General features: G+C 47.1%; 1 protein-coding gene across 3 annotated transcripts in view; it reads right to left on the bottom strand.

Annotated features, from left to right (window-relative positions):
• The window catches only part of TBC1D5 (TBC1 domain family member 5), a 1888005-nt gene that overhangs the window by 487784 nt on the left and 1383560 nt on the right, over positions 1–16661 (bottom strand). For all 3 annotated transcript variants that reach the window (XM_086942181.1, XM_086942182.1, XM_086942183.1), the window contains one exon: positions 3496–3602. In XM_086942181.1, the coding sequence (XP_086798307.1) occupies positions 3496–3602 (107 nt within the window). The remainder of the gene's footprint in view (positions 1–3495; positions 3603–16661) is intronic.

Here is a 16661-nt window from a genome sequence, read left to right as displayed (position 1 = left end):
CACAGTTAACTTCGAAGAACAGTTCTGCGCCTCCCCATCCCGGGCTCCGCAGCCTCCGGGAGGCGGGAAACATCTGCTGGTTTAGGGAACACAATATGTTCACATTTTCTATGACTTTTCTTTCTAATTGCGTTTTAAAGTTAATTTTTTTATTCATCAACACAAACTAAAGAAAAAAACTAGCCCCAGAATCATGAAACTTTTGCTGATGGTCAAAGGAAGACAGACGGCCGCACGGCCCCCCTCCTCCCGCTAGTAAGGGTTCACGCGGCCTGCGCCCACCCGCATCCCCCCTCCCCCCCCCCCCCCCACCCGACTCAAACCTTGTGAGGTGGCCGCTGTTTAAGGGGCGGCGCCGGGGGACTGCGATTAAGCATCTCTGCTGCTAAGGACAGACACGACAAGCTTTCCCCTTCCAAAATGGGGAATAACTGCTCACACCGACGAGTGCTTTTCAAAGCCAATTTTCACCCTTTTTCAAAACAAGAACCGCGGGAAGCGTAAACCTGACCCGTGAACGTCAATTCATAAAAATGCAAATGGTAGTGGAAATGACATCACACGCCATTTAACGTTTACTTTCACTCACACATGCTTAACATACACACACATTTACACACACACTCGCTCTCCCTTAAACACTCACCCACGAGCACGCACACAACATACATTTAAAATAACCCTTTACTTACCTCCGCTATCGAGGCGGGTCATATTCCAGCAAATTGCAATTTATTCTTTATTACACTAATAGTGAATAATAACATTTTGTTCAAAATTAGAGTCATAAAAGATTGATCGAAAAAAATTAAGGCCTGATCCCTCAAGTAGCCACTGCTTTCCCAGCTCTACTCCGTTTCACACTCTAGTTGGCGCCCCGTGCTACTTTGAAGTCAAGGGAGCCAGCAAGGCCCCAGATAAATCATTGGAAAACCAATCATCCGTCTTGCCATGTCACAAGGGCCGCCCAGATTTTAACCAAACTTGTGGGTTCGCATGCCATGTCTGATTTGCTGGTAAGGATAATATGCCTCAGACAGTTCGGATTAGGGGGCGGGGGGGGGGGGTGGGGGGAGGGGGAGGGGGGGGCTGGGTCCTTCCAGGCTCTACAAATTTCGAGCCTTGCAAGGAGCATAACATAGAACACTAATTTTGTAGGGGGATCATTTAAATTGTAATCTATGCACAGAACAGATAGTATGGTACTTGTATTTACCACCAGGGACAGTTGAAGGACGTCTTCCAAGAAGTCTCAAATTTTTGTCCAGTAGTCTTATTTCTGGGCAGTCAGCGAACATATGGACTTCGTCCGCATTGGGGTACCTACATCTCGGACAATGGTATTCTGAGTTGGTGATTTTAGCCATTTTTTTCGGGGTTATATAAACCCTATACATGGTGTACAAATGATTTCTTTTTAGCGTTGCAGGCTTGACTACTGATTGCAGGATGGTAAAAGAATCAAACCACAAGTCCTTGAGGTTTCTACTATTCAGAATTGCGATGTTGCTCCAAATTTTTTGTATCTCTGGCTCTGTCAAATCCTCAACGGCGCGACAGTGCACCGGGACGTTGTTTGGTGTTCCATTGTGAACCCGAGGAGCCCTATCACAGGCTACCGCGCTCCATAGCAGGAGCCATAATCGCAAGTTCATAGGTACCCCTCCTGTTCCTCATAACTGCAAGCAATACCAGACTAAACACCGGAAACGCGCTTCCCCTCAGCACCATTGGGTTCCAGACTAACTCCATTGTGAGGCACAATGTGCCCGTGTCTGCTCCCTTTCTAACAGTACGTGTTGTAGGCCTACCCCTCTATGGCCACTTGATAACCGCAGTTAAGAGGCATCTTATCTATTGGGCAGACGAATTGTCTCATCAGCTCGCTCAATCCCATCACCGCACGGCTCCAGATCGCGAAGCCGGCTCACCCTCCACTCCGTTAGACCTCGCGCCCACGCTTTTAATTCAGGCAAGCAATGAATGTTCTGATGATGATCCATTATTATTAACTGGATCGAAACGCCGTCGACACAATATGTGGTTTAAACACTAGTGCACTATTATGTGCCAAAAACCATGTGTTTCCCACATATGTGAAACAAATGCACTGTAAATTTCCTTTTTGCTCCTGTTTCTTTATATGCCTGAAATACCCTAATTATATGTACTGTCTAATGTATGTGTAGCATGCTGGATGCAGGACTGTGTCCCACTGTTTCATTGTTGTTTCGTCTGATCTAACATATTTAAATATTGAATAAATCCCAAAGTCCGGCTGGACTTTTTGTTTATTATAGTGCATATTGTGGCCTATAATTATTGAAGTTGCTATTTTCACTGCCAAGGACCATTGTCTTTTGCTTAATTGATACCCCAGATACCCCAGATACCTTGCTTACTTAGTGGGTTCCCTTGTCCTTTATTAATAACATCCTCAACCTCAAGCATAGCTGAATACCAGTATGCGATTTGACTCTTCCACCTTCCACGCCTGGTCGCTGCATCAAATTTCGGATTATTGTTGACTTGAATTCTGGTTGACCACCATCCTGATAGCTGATAATATTTAAATCTGGTGAGTGTTCCCCCAGTCAGATTGGAGAGCACTTCCCAGCTTAAAAGCTGTGCATCTTCCTGTAGGTCTCCCCAATATTCTAGCCCTGCCAACCTCAAGGGCCGGGATAATTGATTGTCAAGGCAAGCTGGGGTCCCTGGGGAATCCCATATCGGGGCCTGCATTGCCGACAAAAACCAGGGCTGGATCAGGATGACCAAATGCGTTGAGGTTGCCAGTTTCCCATCAAGACTTCCAATTATGGTATATGAGGAATACCCCCCCAAAAAAACCCTCAGGCAATGCGTATAACTTCCTTGTTTGTTACTCCTGGATGCAGCTTTGCATAATGGTTTTAATATGTTTTTAAATTGAATGTTATGTGGTTATTTATGTCTATACACTATGGCACTAACATTGGTTTGTTTTCTGACCTTGAAGGTAGTGTATTGCCACGTTTTTCAATTTTATGTATATTTGTATTTAAGTGTCATTTTTGTATTTATTATGTGACAGCCCTGAAGAAGTTCACATGTGAACAAAACACGTTGGCTGTTTGCTGTAACGTTTGGAGTTTCTTTTGTATACAAGCAAAACAAAGAAGATATGGAATATATCAAGTCTTGATCTAGACTTCTTTACAAGATCATTGGCTGTTCGGGGCACCACTATTTGAGCTTTTTGCTACAATGAGGCCATAAGGTCGTACACCTGGGCAGTGGGTGCTATAGTGAGTGCACACCTTAAGGATCGTGATTCAAGAATCATTTAACTTGGGACAAGGGAGAGGTGCATTATTTTTGAGCTCGATACTCTGTTGCTTTTGGTGTAACTTATCTAGAACCCTATTTAACTGGAGGCCTGCGTGGTCCTGCCTCGCTGTACTCTGCGCCGAGTCCGCGCACGGCCCGACATCCACAAAGCCGGCAGCTCCTTACCTTTGGGTCCCGGAGGAACAGCGCTCGGAGGATGAGGGAGTGCACGTCCCCGATAGGGGGGTAGTGCATGAGAAGTCCCAGGCAAGTCTGGTAGTTACTGGAGATCACTGGAAAAAATAAAAAAAAACATTAAACACCGAAACAGCTGCGACAGAAGAGGCGCAGAAAATATGAGAAAACACAAGGCAATCTTAAAGAAGAAAAGTCACAAGGTAGTGCGAAAAAAAAGAAGCCAATGTAAAAGCAACATCGAGAAATGATATGAGCTTTTAGCCACATCTTTTCAATGAGTGAAAAGTAGATTGAGCACACCTAATTATAGGACTCTTCAGGCACTTGGGTAGGAGAGAGAACATCAGTGTTCTGCGCCTTCTAGGTGCTGTCTAACACGTGATGTCTAAATCGAAAGACGGCCAAGTCTTTGCAAAACAACTTGGACAAGGCGTGCACTACAAGCAGAAAAACATATACCCAATTTAACAATATTACATGTTTCAAAGTTAAACTTATGAACCACCTTCACTGCCACCAAGGATTCACATGTTATTTATATCAATACTTTTTGACAAAGAACAATGTTCAAATTCAATTCTATGATCACTTTATATATAGAAATCAAAATTGTGGCAATCAGTTATTGCAGAACCACATTCAAAATGTGTGCCCTATGTAGTGTCCTTACATACTTCCATTCCACATTCGGTGGGTTTAGAAGCAATCGAATGGCACTATTACAACAACCTGTGATAGGAGCAAATAAAGTTTTTCTGTTGGAATTGCTTCATTTTTGCCTACACCATAGTTACTTCGAATGTAACAACCAATTCTGCCTCCAATTGTGCGGGACCTCAATCGGTTTTGCATGGGCCTCGACCTATGCCAATACATGCATGGCCAAATTTGAACATGATCATGTTCTGTCTAATCCCCATTGGACAGAAAATTTACTATGTTAGTGTCGATATATTGATGACATCTTTGTGGTGTGGAAAAACACTGATGATACCCTAAAGGAAAACATCAACACATTTAGATTAAAGAATCCCAGGATTCAATGTACACAGATCATCAGTAAGTCCGGCTTGGCATTTCTAGATGTATGGATTGAATTGACAGAAACTGGTACAAAAACGACAGTTTACAAGAAACCCACAAATAGAAATAACTCTTATTTCAAAGTTTCCATCCGCCGAGCTTAGTCCGAAATTTACCTTCCTTACAACCTTTAAGTAGTAGGATAATTTCCTCGGACATCTGTATATGCAAAGCAACGTTGGCAGACCAAGCTACATAAACAGAGGATACATAACGCAATTGTTGGAGGAACATGAATACCAACGGTTGTCCATCAGAAGAGAGAAACTGTTGGACAAAAAAAACAGACTCTGCTGACAGGATCGTCTTTGTGTCTACATTTTCGACAAAATCAAAGATGATTAAAAAGGTTATCCATTATCGGTGGGAAACACAACTAGTCCTGATTTTCACTGTCTTTTCAACAAGAAACAACAATTCACATATCCCAGATCCCGCAATCTCGAAGAAATTCTGTCCAAAAAAACTTAATTGATGGATCATAGAGTGAAGGAACGAAAATCTGTCTAAACTGTGTTCACTGCAACAAGGTAACGACTGGCAACATGATAGTGCATCCATGGACAGGAGAGAAAATTAAGTTGACTCATTCAGCTGTTTGTAACTCCAACAACTTAATTTATGCCTTCAAATGCCCTTTCGCCTCACTGTATGTAGGCAAAACAGAAAGGAAAATCAAGGTTAGACTTTGAGCACAAGAGCAAAATTAGCAACAATCATATTAATTCGAACCTGGCAGCCCATTGGATTGAACTCAGACATTCCAAAGCACAGATGAAGTTCCAAATCATTGAGGTATTACAGAAGACAGCGGATAAATAGAACACAAAAAAATTACTCCAGCGCGAAATATATTGGATAAGGAAATTGGACACAATGAATCCCATAGGACTCCATGATAAATGAGAGATGGGATATTTTCTATGATGGAATCTCCTCAGTTTGAGCCTTGAGCCTAGACTCAACCTGAAATTTGCATTCTTCAACTACAACCAAACATAGGTACAATGACACATGCTGCTCTACCCCATGACTTTTTCAAACTAGGCACCTATGGATGCTATGTTCATACAGTAGACACCCACTATAATCATCATAATAATATCAACATTGATCAAGATATTCACCCATGTTTTATAGTCTGCACACTGCCTCCGCCCTATATCACTTCTTCCCTACCTGAGTAAGATAATGGAAAAACACAAACACCCACCTGTCGAGGTTCATTGAGCGATCTGGTGGTTTAGACCGCTCCCAATCCGGATTTAGGTCCAACTACAGCACGGAATCAGCACTCCTATCTGTGACAGATACCATCAGAATGTCACAGGATAATGGGAGCTCTGTGATTCTAGTGCTGTTGGACCTCTCTGCGGCCTTCGACACGGTATTGCACGAAATCTTACTCAGTCGATTTAAAGAGATAGGGGTTGGGGGTCTGGCATGGTCATGGCTGATGAGTTTCTTATCAGGCCGCTCGCAGAGTGTCAACCTGGGCACCTTCCGCTCAGCCCCGATTGAGCTCACTAAGGGGGTACCACAGGGCTCATGCCTAAGCCCTACGCTTTTCAATGTGTATGTGGCCCCCTTAGCGGATCTTATGAGATCATATGGATTCATCCCCATCTCCTACGCGGATGATACCCAGCTGCTCTTTCCTTTTAAAACCTTGACAGCTGCTGTTAAACACTAATTCTCTGATGGGATGAGGGCTGTGTCCCAATGGATGGCCTCAAACTTCCTGCAATGCAATGTAGGAAAGACTGAGGTCATGTTCTTTGGAGACGCACCCCTGTTGTGGTCACCGGACTGGTGGCCCTTAGACCTGGACCCCGTCCCAAGCAGACTGTAAAGAACCTGGGAGTTCGATTAGATCAGGGACTTTCACTCAAGGATCAGGTCAACAAAACAGCAGGATCCTGCCTGCATGTAATTGGACTCCTTAGACGAGTGTTTTCCTTGCTGCTGGATACATCCAGAAAGACTCTGGTCCAGGCCCTAGTGCTTAGTCGCCTGGACTACTGCAATGGGTTACTGATATCATCCACAGATAACTCATTGGGTAGGCTTCTGGTGGTCCAGAACACCGCTGCTGGGCTGGTTCTCAACGCACCTCCGAGAACTCACTCACGCTCTCTCCTGGATAAATTGCACTGGCTACCAATACGGGCACGGTGCCAATTTAAAACCTGCTGCATAATCCACAAAAGTATTTATGGCTCATGCCCCTCGTACTTGGCTGAGAAATTCGTCCCATATAAACCAGTACGTACTCTCCGCTCCAGCAACCAATACCTACTTCAGGTTCCCTCAATAAGGAGGGCAAGACTGGGTGGAAGAGCTCTCTCATTCTTAGGTCCCACCCTCTGGAACAAATTGCCTCTCACCCTCAGACAGTGTACCAGCCACTTGGCCTTTAGAAAAATGCTAAAGACCTTTTTGTTCTGATTCCATCTTTGTCTCCAATTTGGCAAGCACCTCACTTGTACCTGTAGGGCGAACAAAGCGCAGAGATACTCCTTCGGGAGTCGAGTCCAGTGCTATATAAGCCTATAAATAAACAAATAAATAAATAAATAACCACATTTACTATTTGCATAGGTAACGTATAGTGGGATGGTTTAATCCAAGTTTGCAGATTTATTGAGTTTTCTACAACTTGAAACTGGTGGTTAATCATAGGTTGCTATCCGCAGAGAAACAGTCATAAGTTTAGTCTGCCTAGAAGTGGTTAAACACCGTCAGAGTCACCCATGATCTTTACTCAGCTGGTTTTATATACACGTGCATTTGGGCAGATCGCACTTGTGATTTGATAGAACTCAGTAGTTTGTATGTGGTTTGTTCTTGTTTCCATGAATGTCATATGGGTTAAATTGTAGGTGCTAATACACTTCAAGATGGTGCTCATCGTGATTAGGAAAAGCATTGGATCTGATAAGCGGCTCAGTTTGTGGCACATTCCAGTCTATTTCAGTTGGCTCCGACTTCACATGCAATAGCATTACATGGACGCCGCCGTTCAGTATGAACGAGTAAAGACTTGATAGGAAAGCCCTTTTGCATGCAGTGCCACTTCTGTCCGTGTATATGTATCTCTGGGCGATTTTTTGAGGTGGTACTTTTATTCTCTAGACACAGCATTGGTCGCAACGCAGATTCCTGCCTGAGCGTCCTGTTACTAACTCTTCCTTCGGTCTCAAACGAGGAATGCGTTACTTCATTTGAGAGTGTCCCACACTCAGGTATGGATAAGTGATAACCCATTGCATACGGTGGCAGTTAGTGGTGCATCTGGCAGCGGTTCATCGTTTGGGTCTCATTTTCACAGACAGATTTACCCACTAGGCTAGAGTGAAAACATCCTTGCAGCCATCGTGAGTATTGTTAGAGAGTTGTGTGATGGTCGGCATGCGGTTTGTTTGTCACACGTCCGTTCCTTCTGCTCAATGAGGGTGTATTATCACACCAGCTTGTTAGCGATTACGGTATAAGACTAGATGGATTTCCCTGGTGTTTTTCACTTGGACCTGATCCCACTCTAATGCTGGCGCATTCACACCACCTATACAACAAATCTATCCATGGGTCTGAAATTAACAATTGAACACCAAGAAATCTTGAACAAAAAATATGCGCCAACTTCCTTGAGCAAGGCCGCTAACAAAGAAAGTCCTATTTAAGAGGACTGATTCCCATCACTCACCAATGGTGACATACTTCATCATCTGGGTCTCCTCTTTGTGTCACACGAGTGGCACTAAGGGCTACAACCCTTTCAGATGGAAAGGGGAGCCCGAGGATGTTTTCTCGAGGGTTATCAGTGAAACACTATATTGCCCTCCTAATTAGACGTCCAGATGTGAGCGATTGAATTGTGTGAGAAAAGAATGCAGTGCACTATGATATGGTGATAAGTGAATTAAAATTGAACTGTGAGAGAACCTGTGAGAGAACGCCTCTTTGGAGGCGTTCTCTCACAGGTCAATTTTAATTTAGAGTCTCCAACCCCTAAGCCACAGAGAACAGCCTCACCCCAACCAGGAACTCTGCGACACTCTGGTGAACTTCTTCCAAGACAAGATCACAAGCATCTACAAAAACTTCGAACCCCAACCCACCACCGCGGACATCCTCAACCAACACACAATCACATGTCCTGATCCCACGCACAAATCACCTGGAACCAGCTCACCACTCAAGACACCACCGATATCATGAACTCCATTCACTCGGGAGCACTCTGGGACCCCTGTGCCCACTACACCTTCAACCTCAGGAGCAAGATAATCAGCAATGTGCTCACCAACGTCCTCAACACATCCATCTTCCGCAAAGAAGCGAAACAAGCAGTAGTCAAGCCCCTTCTCAAAAAAATCACCTAACCCAGCAACCTCAAAAACTACAGTCCCATCTCTCTGCTCCCCTTTTCAACCAAGGTCCTCAAAAAGGCCATCAACCGCCAACTTACGGAATACATGAAGAACAACAGCCTTCTGGACACTTTCCAATCCTAATTCCGCACCAACCACAGCACCGAAACCGCCCGATTGCTGCAACTGACCATATCTGAACCCTACTGGACCAGGGAAAAACAGCAGCCTGATCCTCCTTAACCACTCTGCCACATTTCACACTGAATCACACCACACTTATCAAGAGAAGGCACCATGTTGGAATCCAAGGAAACGCCCTATACTGGATCACTTCCTTCCTCAACGGAAGAACACAGAGTCCGCCTACCTCTGTTCACCTCAGAACCCAATAACAACATCTGTGGCGTCCCTCAGAACTACACTGTTTAACGTCTACGTGACCCCACTGGTCAACATCGTCAAAACCCACAGACTAAACATTATATCCTACACTGACAACACCCAGCTCATCCCCATGCTATCAGAAGACCCCTCCACCACCATGGACAACTTCCGCAGATGTATGACTAGCATCGCCCAGCTGGATGAAAGACAACTGCCTAAAGCTCAACACAGACAAAACAAAAGTGCTGATCTTCAGGAACACCTCGGTGTGGAACGACTCATTGTGGCCTTCCGTAATTGGTTCATCGCCTATTCCGACAGAACATGCCCGCAACCTCGGCATCATGCTGGGCAGCAAGCTTACCATGAAATACCAGCTCAGCGCAGTCTCATCCTCCTACTTCTTCACCCTTCAATTGCTCCATAAGATTTTCAAACCGCTCCCAGTCAAAACGAGAAGAACCATCACTCAAGCCCTAGTCACCAGCTGGCTAGAGTCTACACAGGAATCACCACATACCTCCTGAAAAGACTGCAGACAATACAGAACTCAGCTGACAGACTCGACCTTCCACATCACCCCCACACTGGCTCCCCATCCAGAAGAGTTGCTAATCTACGCCTACAAAGCTCTGCACAACCAAGGACCAGCAGACATCAAACACCGCTTGAACTTCCACCAACCCACCAGACACCTGCCCTCCGGCTCCCTCTTCTTCGCCCCCCCCCCCTCTCTTGAAGCACCTGTGGAGGCCGCTCCTTCGCATACTCGCTGCCAAGCCCTGGGGCGACCCCACCTTCCCCTCCATACCTCATCCCTGCTGCTGGATTTAAGGAAAGGACCCAAGGCGAGGCTGTTCGACTGAAAACCTTTCCCGCCAGATTCACAGCGCCTGGAGACCCTCGCAAGCGACGAGCCGCACTTTACAAACCATGCTTGATTGATTATTTTTGGTCCAGAAACCCAAGCCCACTGGTGACACCTGGTCGTTTCCATAACAGACCTCATTTTGGGTTGCATTGTAAGTGTTATTTAGACTGAATTTTCAGCAGAAATCGAACTACAAGATGCGTGGGCACACAGCACCCTGGGGCACAGCTGGCCGCTGCTCAGAGAGCATCGAACAGGAAACCCTATTTGGTGCCCCCACACTTATCTTTGGACCTCAGTCGGAGGGAGACTGCTGCGTGGATCTCCAGCGCCCCCTGGAGGTCGTCGCCCTGGGCGTGAGCCCAGCTCGCATATGCAAAAGACCGGCCCAGCCAGAAGTCTCTTCTTCATGCACGCCTGGCCAGGAAAGGCCTGACAAAATGTGTGCGAACCCCTGCTGGAATCAGACCAGAAACTGAATTCACATGGTTATTCCTCATTCCTTATAGGATAGCATGTGTTTCAGATGGGACTCTGCATATGAGAACAACAGAACCCTTCCGCAGCAGAAATTTTAAGTGCAAAACTCATAACCAGGGTCTAATTTATGTAATAGCCAGAAATCTCAACCTAGAGGGTCGCCCGCTCTCCCTTAGGGGTGTTGTCCTGGGTTGCGAGTGTCGGCTCGGAGCAGGCGACGGCGCCTTCAACTGACGGGGCTCCGCTCGATCACAGGCCGAGTGCGCTCTGAGGGGTGGCTCTAGGCAGTGATCGAATTAGGGGGCGGCGGGCCCTGACCCCGAACAGTAGCTATCACTGGTGGGTGAGAGTGGCTCCATGCTGGTGTGAGGGGTGCTGCTGTGCTCTATTCTGCGGATGTGGACAGGGGTCGCTTTCTTTGCCTACCTTCACCACGGGTCTGTGCTCTGCTGTTTTTGTTTCAGGATTGTGAACAGTGTGTAGTGTGTCTAGCCAGGAGTCTTCTGCTGTAATGCTGTTATACTGTGTTTTGTGTGCTTCTCCCACTAGCATTTTACATCCATCCATCCTCTTGAGTGGTTATTAAAGGGCTGTGAAGGCGCGCCCCTTGCTGGGTACTCACATCTTTATGGCAACTATAATGCTTCCTTGTGATAGGCCGTCACTGCTCGTCACATCTACCCGGAGGCCCAGGGAGCCTTGCGTGGTGCCCTGCACTGCGGGGCCCCTGGCATCCTCACTGTAAGGCTGCCTGGGGGCCCGTGCACTTACCCTGGAGCAAAGGCCTGGCACTCGCTGTGCACCTCGCATGCAGTGCACACCTTGTGGCTGAAATCGCACAAAGGTAACTCCTTCTGAGGCCGAATGCCCAGGGCTTTAAGTGGGCCGGGTCTCAAGGGGTCTGAGCACCGGCAGTTTTTTTCTGGGGGCCTCGAAACGGGTCTCTATCGGGCTCTGTTTTGAGCCCTGACACAGGCAGCCCGTTTTTTTTCCCGGACTGCAATGACCGCTGTTTGCTGTCACTGCAGTTCGGAAAAAAGTGCCATGGCTCAAAACAAAGCCTGATAGAGACCCGTTTCGAGACAGCACCAGGCACATGGATGTGCGCTGCTCAAACTGCTCACTTCTCAGTAGTAGAGAAGTTACAGCATGACGCTATGCCAGGGGAGCGTTGTGGGGGAAGGGAAATCCTTTAAGAGTCATTTTCTTTCTGGATTTCCCTTCTCTTTCTGAAACTCAAGAGCAGCAACATTCGGGCCACCAAGGATTTAATTGGAAGCTTTGTCAATATTATATACAAGCTATAGTTGCAGCTTAATTATCTTCTGCAAGTAATAACCATTGACAAAGCCAATATTACTTACTTATTGTAAGTATGATGTTACTTGTATCAAATATCTGAATGCAATGACGGAAACAGCAAATTACAAGTCGGGCGGCACACTATGCTAAGCACAGATTTATTGCGTAAGTTATTTAAAGCCACGCCCCTAATTACACTGGCCACGCCCCTTTGAGAGACCCCCCCAGTTTTTTCATCCCACTTAAAGCCCTGCGAATGCCTTTACATTGGTTTACAGTAGCACCTGTTATTTATAGCGCGTAGAAACATCAGGCGCTGTATGAAGCACCTCAGAAACAACTCGTGCCGGCCTGTTCCCCGCAGGCTGGCTCTGCGCTCCCTCTAAGCAGGAGTCGAGTAGTAGCCCCCCAGCTTTGTGTCCACTTCTCAGCCCCCCATGGCTCTGCATCCGGGGGGGCTCTTCCGGCGCACACACCACTGGTGTCCACGTGCGGCCCGGAGACGCCAGCAGCGGGGGCCACAAGTCACTTAGACGGAGATACAATGTGTGCACATACATTATACATGTGCGGAGCGTTAGCAGGGGGTGTTGCATTATTTGGTTAGAGCTCATCACGCTCTCACGTACCTCCGAAGAGAACACAAAACTTAATAAATAATACAATTTGCTGCCTGGTTTTGCATGCATGATCCATTTTCCATTACCCAATAATTCGGTTACAAGCTTGCTAAGAGCATTGTGTTGTCGAGGGGTAATTGTTTCATGGTCGACAAAGCTACACAACAGGCCTCCGCGCCTTTCTCAAAACTAATCCACAACCACTCTAATGATATTCAGTAAGGTCATTAATTCCATGTGCTTCGTATAGCGCCTAGGATTTAGCAGCCATTGGAGGCGCTAGGCGTTGGAAAGCTACACGTATGCTTTCAAATCTGTGCAGACCCGCACACCTCGGCGTCCCACGGAGCACCCAGGGTCCCTCTTTCAAACCCCAGTCCTTTGCTGTTACTTTCAGCATTGGTTTGAACTCTGCCGGCTGCCCGGGGTCCACGCAGGGGACAGGGTGACCACCATAGGGCCACAAGAGGGCACAGGAGGCAGCCTTCCAGTGTTTCGGACCCTCAGGGGTCCGGTTGGCCGCGTCCCTTCCGGCATGCATGCGACTCGTGTGGGGGGCCACACCCTGCGGTCAATTGTCACGCTCAACAGGAGAGACAGCCCGCCGGCAAAGGCAGGCAGGCTGTACCCAACCCCCCCACCCCCAGTAGCAGCACCGTTTTGTCTCAAAGTCAGCAATTGTGTACACCAGCAGCACCCCCACTACCTCTGGATGTTGCCCCAGTTCCCAGGGTAGCAATCAAGGGCCCCTCCTAACACGGTGCCCAAATAAGCAGGACAGCCTTCCACAGCTGCAAGGCTTCAGCGAAGGTTTCAGGATTCCCTATGTGGGCGCACTGGGGAGTCGGGAGGCGGACAATCTGAAGTCCGCAAGGGAACAACCAGCAATAGTCAGAGCAAAGGTGGAAAAGGAGAGGGCCCTAGGCAGGGTGGCGGGACCTTTTCAGTGGCCCTCGTTGGACAATTTTGTTGTCTCCCCTCTGGGGGTGGTGCCTAAGAAGGTGTCAGGGTCTTTTAGACTAATACATCACTTGTCCTACCCTGGAGGAGAGTCTGTCAACCATGGGCGGGAGGAGGGATCTTGCTCGGTCACGTATTGTACGTTGGATGTAGCTTTGGACCTAGTCAGGAAGGCGGGCAAGGGGGCTTGGTTAGCAAAAGCAGACATCAAATCGGCTTTTCGCTTGCTGCCAGTCCACCCGTGCAGCCAACACCTGCTGGGTTTCAGGCTGGATGACAGGTACTTTTACGACAGATGCATGCCCATGGGTTGTGCGATTTCCTGTGCCTACTTTGAGTCGTTAAGCACTTTCCTCCAGTGGGCCCTGCAAGCAAGCTACGGGTAGGTAGGCGTCGAGCACTACCTCAACGACTTCCTTTTTATAGGGGGGGAGGGCACGCAGGATTGCAGAGAAGCCCTGGAGAACTTTGAAGAATTGGCTTGTCATCTGGGTGTTCAACTCGTGCCAAGAAAAACCGAGGGTCCGGCGCAGGTATTAACATTCCTGGGGATCAAACTTGACACCATAAAAGGAGAGTCCAGGCTGCCAGCTGACAAGGTCCAGGACTTGGCAAACCAGATTCAGTCACTATTGGATCAGGAGAAGGCATCCCTGGGTTCCATTCAAAGCCTGCTGGGGAAACTCAACTTTGCAGCCAGAGTAATACCAGCTGAGAGGGTGTTTGCGTGTAGGCTAGCCAGGGCAACGGCAAAGGTAAAGAAGAAACACCACCTTTTTTACACGAGATCGCAATTTGCAGTCTCCAATTTGAACGAGGGCAGGACGCGCCTTTGAGTGTGCGGACCACCCAGTTCAAAATTCACGGTCCGGACAAAAACCAAAGAATCACTTCAATGGTTGAAACATGTAGGCCTAGTTATCAGTAGTTTTTGTAGAGTTTCACATCTCACATAGCACACCTCGCTATTTTTAACGCACTATACTTCTCAAGACACCAAAGCCTACCTAATTAGGCACAGGTGCCACACTGTTTTTTTAAGGGTTCAAGCACTCAAGAATAAATACTTGAAGTGAGTAGTTATGGCCCTTTTTTAATACACGTTTTGCTAGTTATGCACACATAAAAGAAAAACTAACCAGCTCCACTGTAGTCAGGTGTCGCAGCACACCCTGTGGGCATTCGGCCTATGGGGTGGGACCCTGATGATGAAGCATGTCACCAACCAGGTTGGTGAGTGAGGGGTCTTCTATAAGGATATGCATTATCCGACAACGGGTTGGGGCATATTGTGCTGACTCGAGCGCTTAACCCTAGACTCAGAGAAATTTTTCTCTGCCTCCCTTTTTGAGGGAATACTCCTCCATTGTTTTTGTAAACTGTTCCGGGGACCGGGAGTTCCCACCTCACATAGTATATGTAAAATTTCCCTGACTCTCTCCTTTGATATTGAGAGAAGGTATATATACCTTTCCCTGCCCACTGGGCGCCCTCTTTGCCCTTTGTCACAACCCCCGACGCCGTTTCCCAACCTAACGCATACCCGGCGTGAAGCAGGGCGTGGTGGGGGGGAGTTTGTCTAATGTATTCTTTTGTGTTGCAAGTGGAGTTAAAGGGCGATCCAGAGGCTGTAAGGTATATATGGGTATCCTCTGCAGGAGCACAACAAGGGTGCAAAGGCCAAATATCCCCAGAGAGGTCCTCTGGTTGGACCCTGGAGGAGCGACGGCGCCCCGTTAGTCCTACGGTCAGTTGTGGACCTGAGCAACGGGGGGTTGCCTGACAGGCTCCGTCTCCCTATGGGGCGTGAGCAAAAGGAGTGGGCTGTTGGCCCACCAGAGGGAGGGGTCTTCCCGCCCCAAAAACATGGTAAGCACCGTTGGGCAGGTCCCAGGTGTAATTTGGCTCATCAGGTGGCAGGCGGCGAGGGGCTGCCTGCCTTGGGATCACCTGTAAGCAAACCCACCAATCTTGGCATCTTTGTAATGGTAATAAACCTGCAGCAATGTTTCTCCACAAAGAATGTGTCTTGTCTGGTTATTTCGCTAAGAGATTCCTGCATGGGTGGATGGTGAATGTTGCCGATATTGGCCATATGCATTTAGGTTTTTCGCCTTCTGTTTTTGCAAGGAGATGGCAGTGAGGAGCATTAATAATGTGTTTGCGTTACGACGAAATTCCTATCCGAACCAGTGAGCACTCCACAGACGTCAGGTCAGCTAGGAGTAGCAAGGGGTAGCCACTAATACCACCGGCTTGCCCTTTGGTACCCCTGGCACTGCGGCTGCCACCACTGGACTCGGGGGTCACCGAAGTAGTGTCAGGGACGAAATTAAGCCAACACTAAAAACCCTGCTCACTTCCGGCAGTCTCCACTCGCTACCAGTGACATATTTATTTATAAAGTTTTATATAGCCCAAACTTGATCCCGAAGGATATCAGAGTGCTTTACAATTTGAGGCAAAGGTAACAAATCAGAACATTAGTCAGAACATTAGTCTAATATGGGGAATCTAATGGGCATGCAGATATGCTCTGTCTCTATGTACATACTTTTTAACACTATGTGAAACACCCCCTTTCCAGACCCAGAATCAGCGCAAATAATATTAGGACCTAAAAAGTCTGATTTATTGTGATGATCAACAGCTCATTAGAAAATCAAATCTCAGTTTGTGTTTTAACCTCCCATACTTCTCTGCATCCCTTGCATCATTTGCCAACATCCCCTAAACAACTGTAGCACGTACATTAGGACATAGATAAATAGATCTTTTTGCCAGCCAAGTGGCAGCGTACACCTTCTCACTTCCTTTGTTTTAGGATGTGGTACACCAGTAGCAAATAAGCCAGCTGATAAGTTGAGAGAGGAAGGGTTATGCTACAGAAAATGGGAATAATAAAAATCAATGAATAGCATAATTACCATCTTCATTTTAGCCAATTCCTACCAGTTCAGCAGTATTGAAGTTGAGACTCTTATGCTGAAATTTACGTTTATACACATTTAGAAGTCTCAAAAAAGTCCCTAATTTCTTTCATCTTACCATCTTAGTTTCCAGTTGGGCATCCTGTCT

The sequence above is a fragment of the Lissotriton vulgaris genome, chromosome 10 (genome assembly GCF_964263255.1).
Source record: "Lissotriton vulgaris chromosome 10, aLisVul1.2, whole genome shotgun sequence".
NCBI lineage: Eukaryota > Metazoa > Chordata > Amphibia > Caudata > Salamandridae > Lissotriton > Lissotriton vulgaris.
The sequence above is the reverse complement of the archived record's forward strand: the minus strand, read 5'-3'. Positions and strand labels throughout refer to the sequence as shown.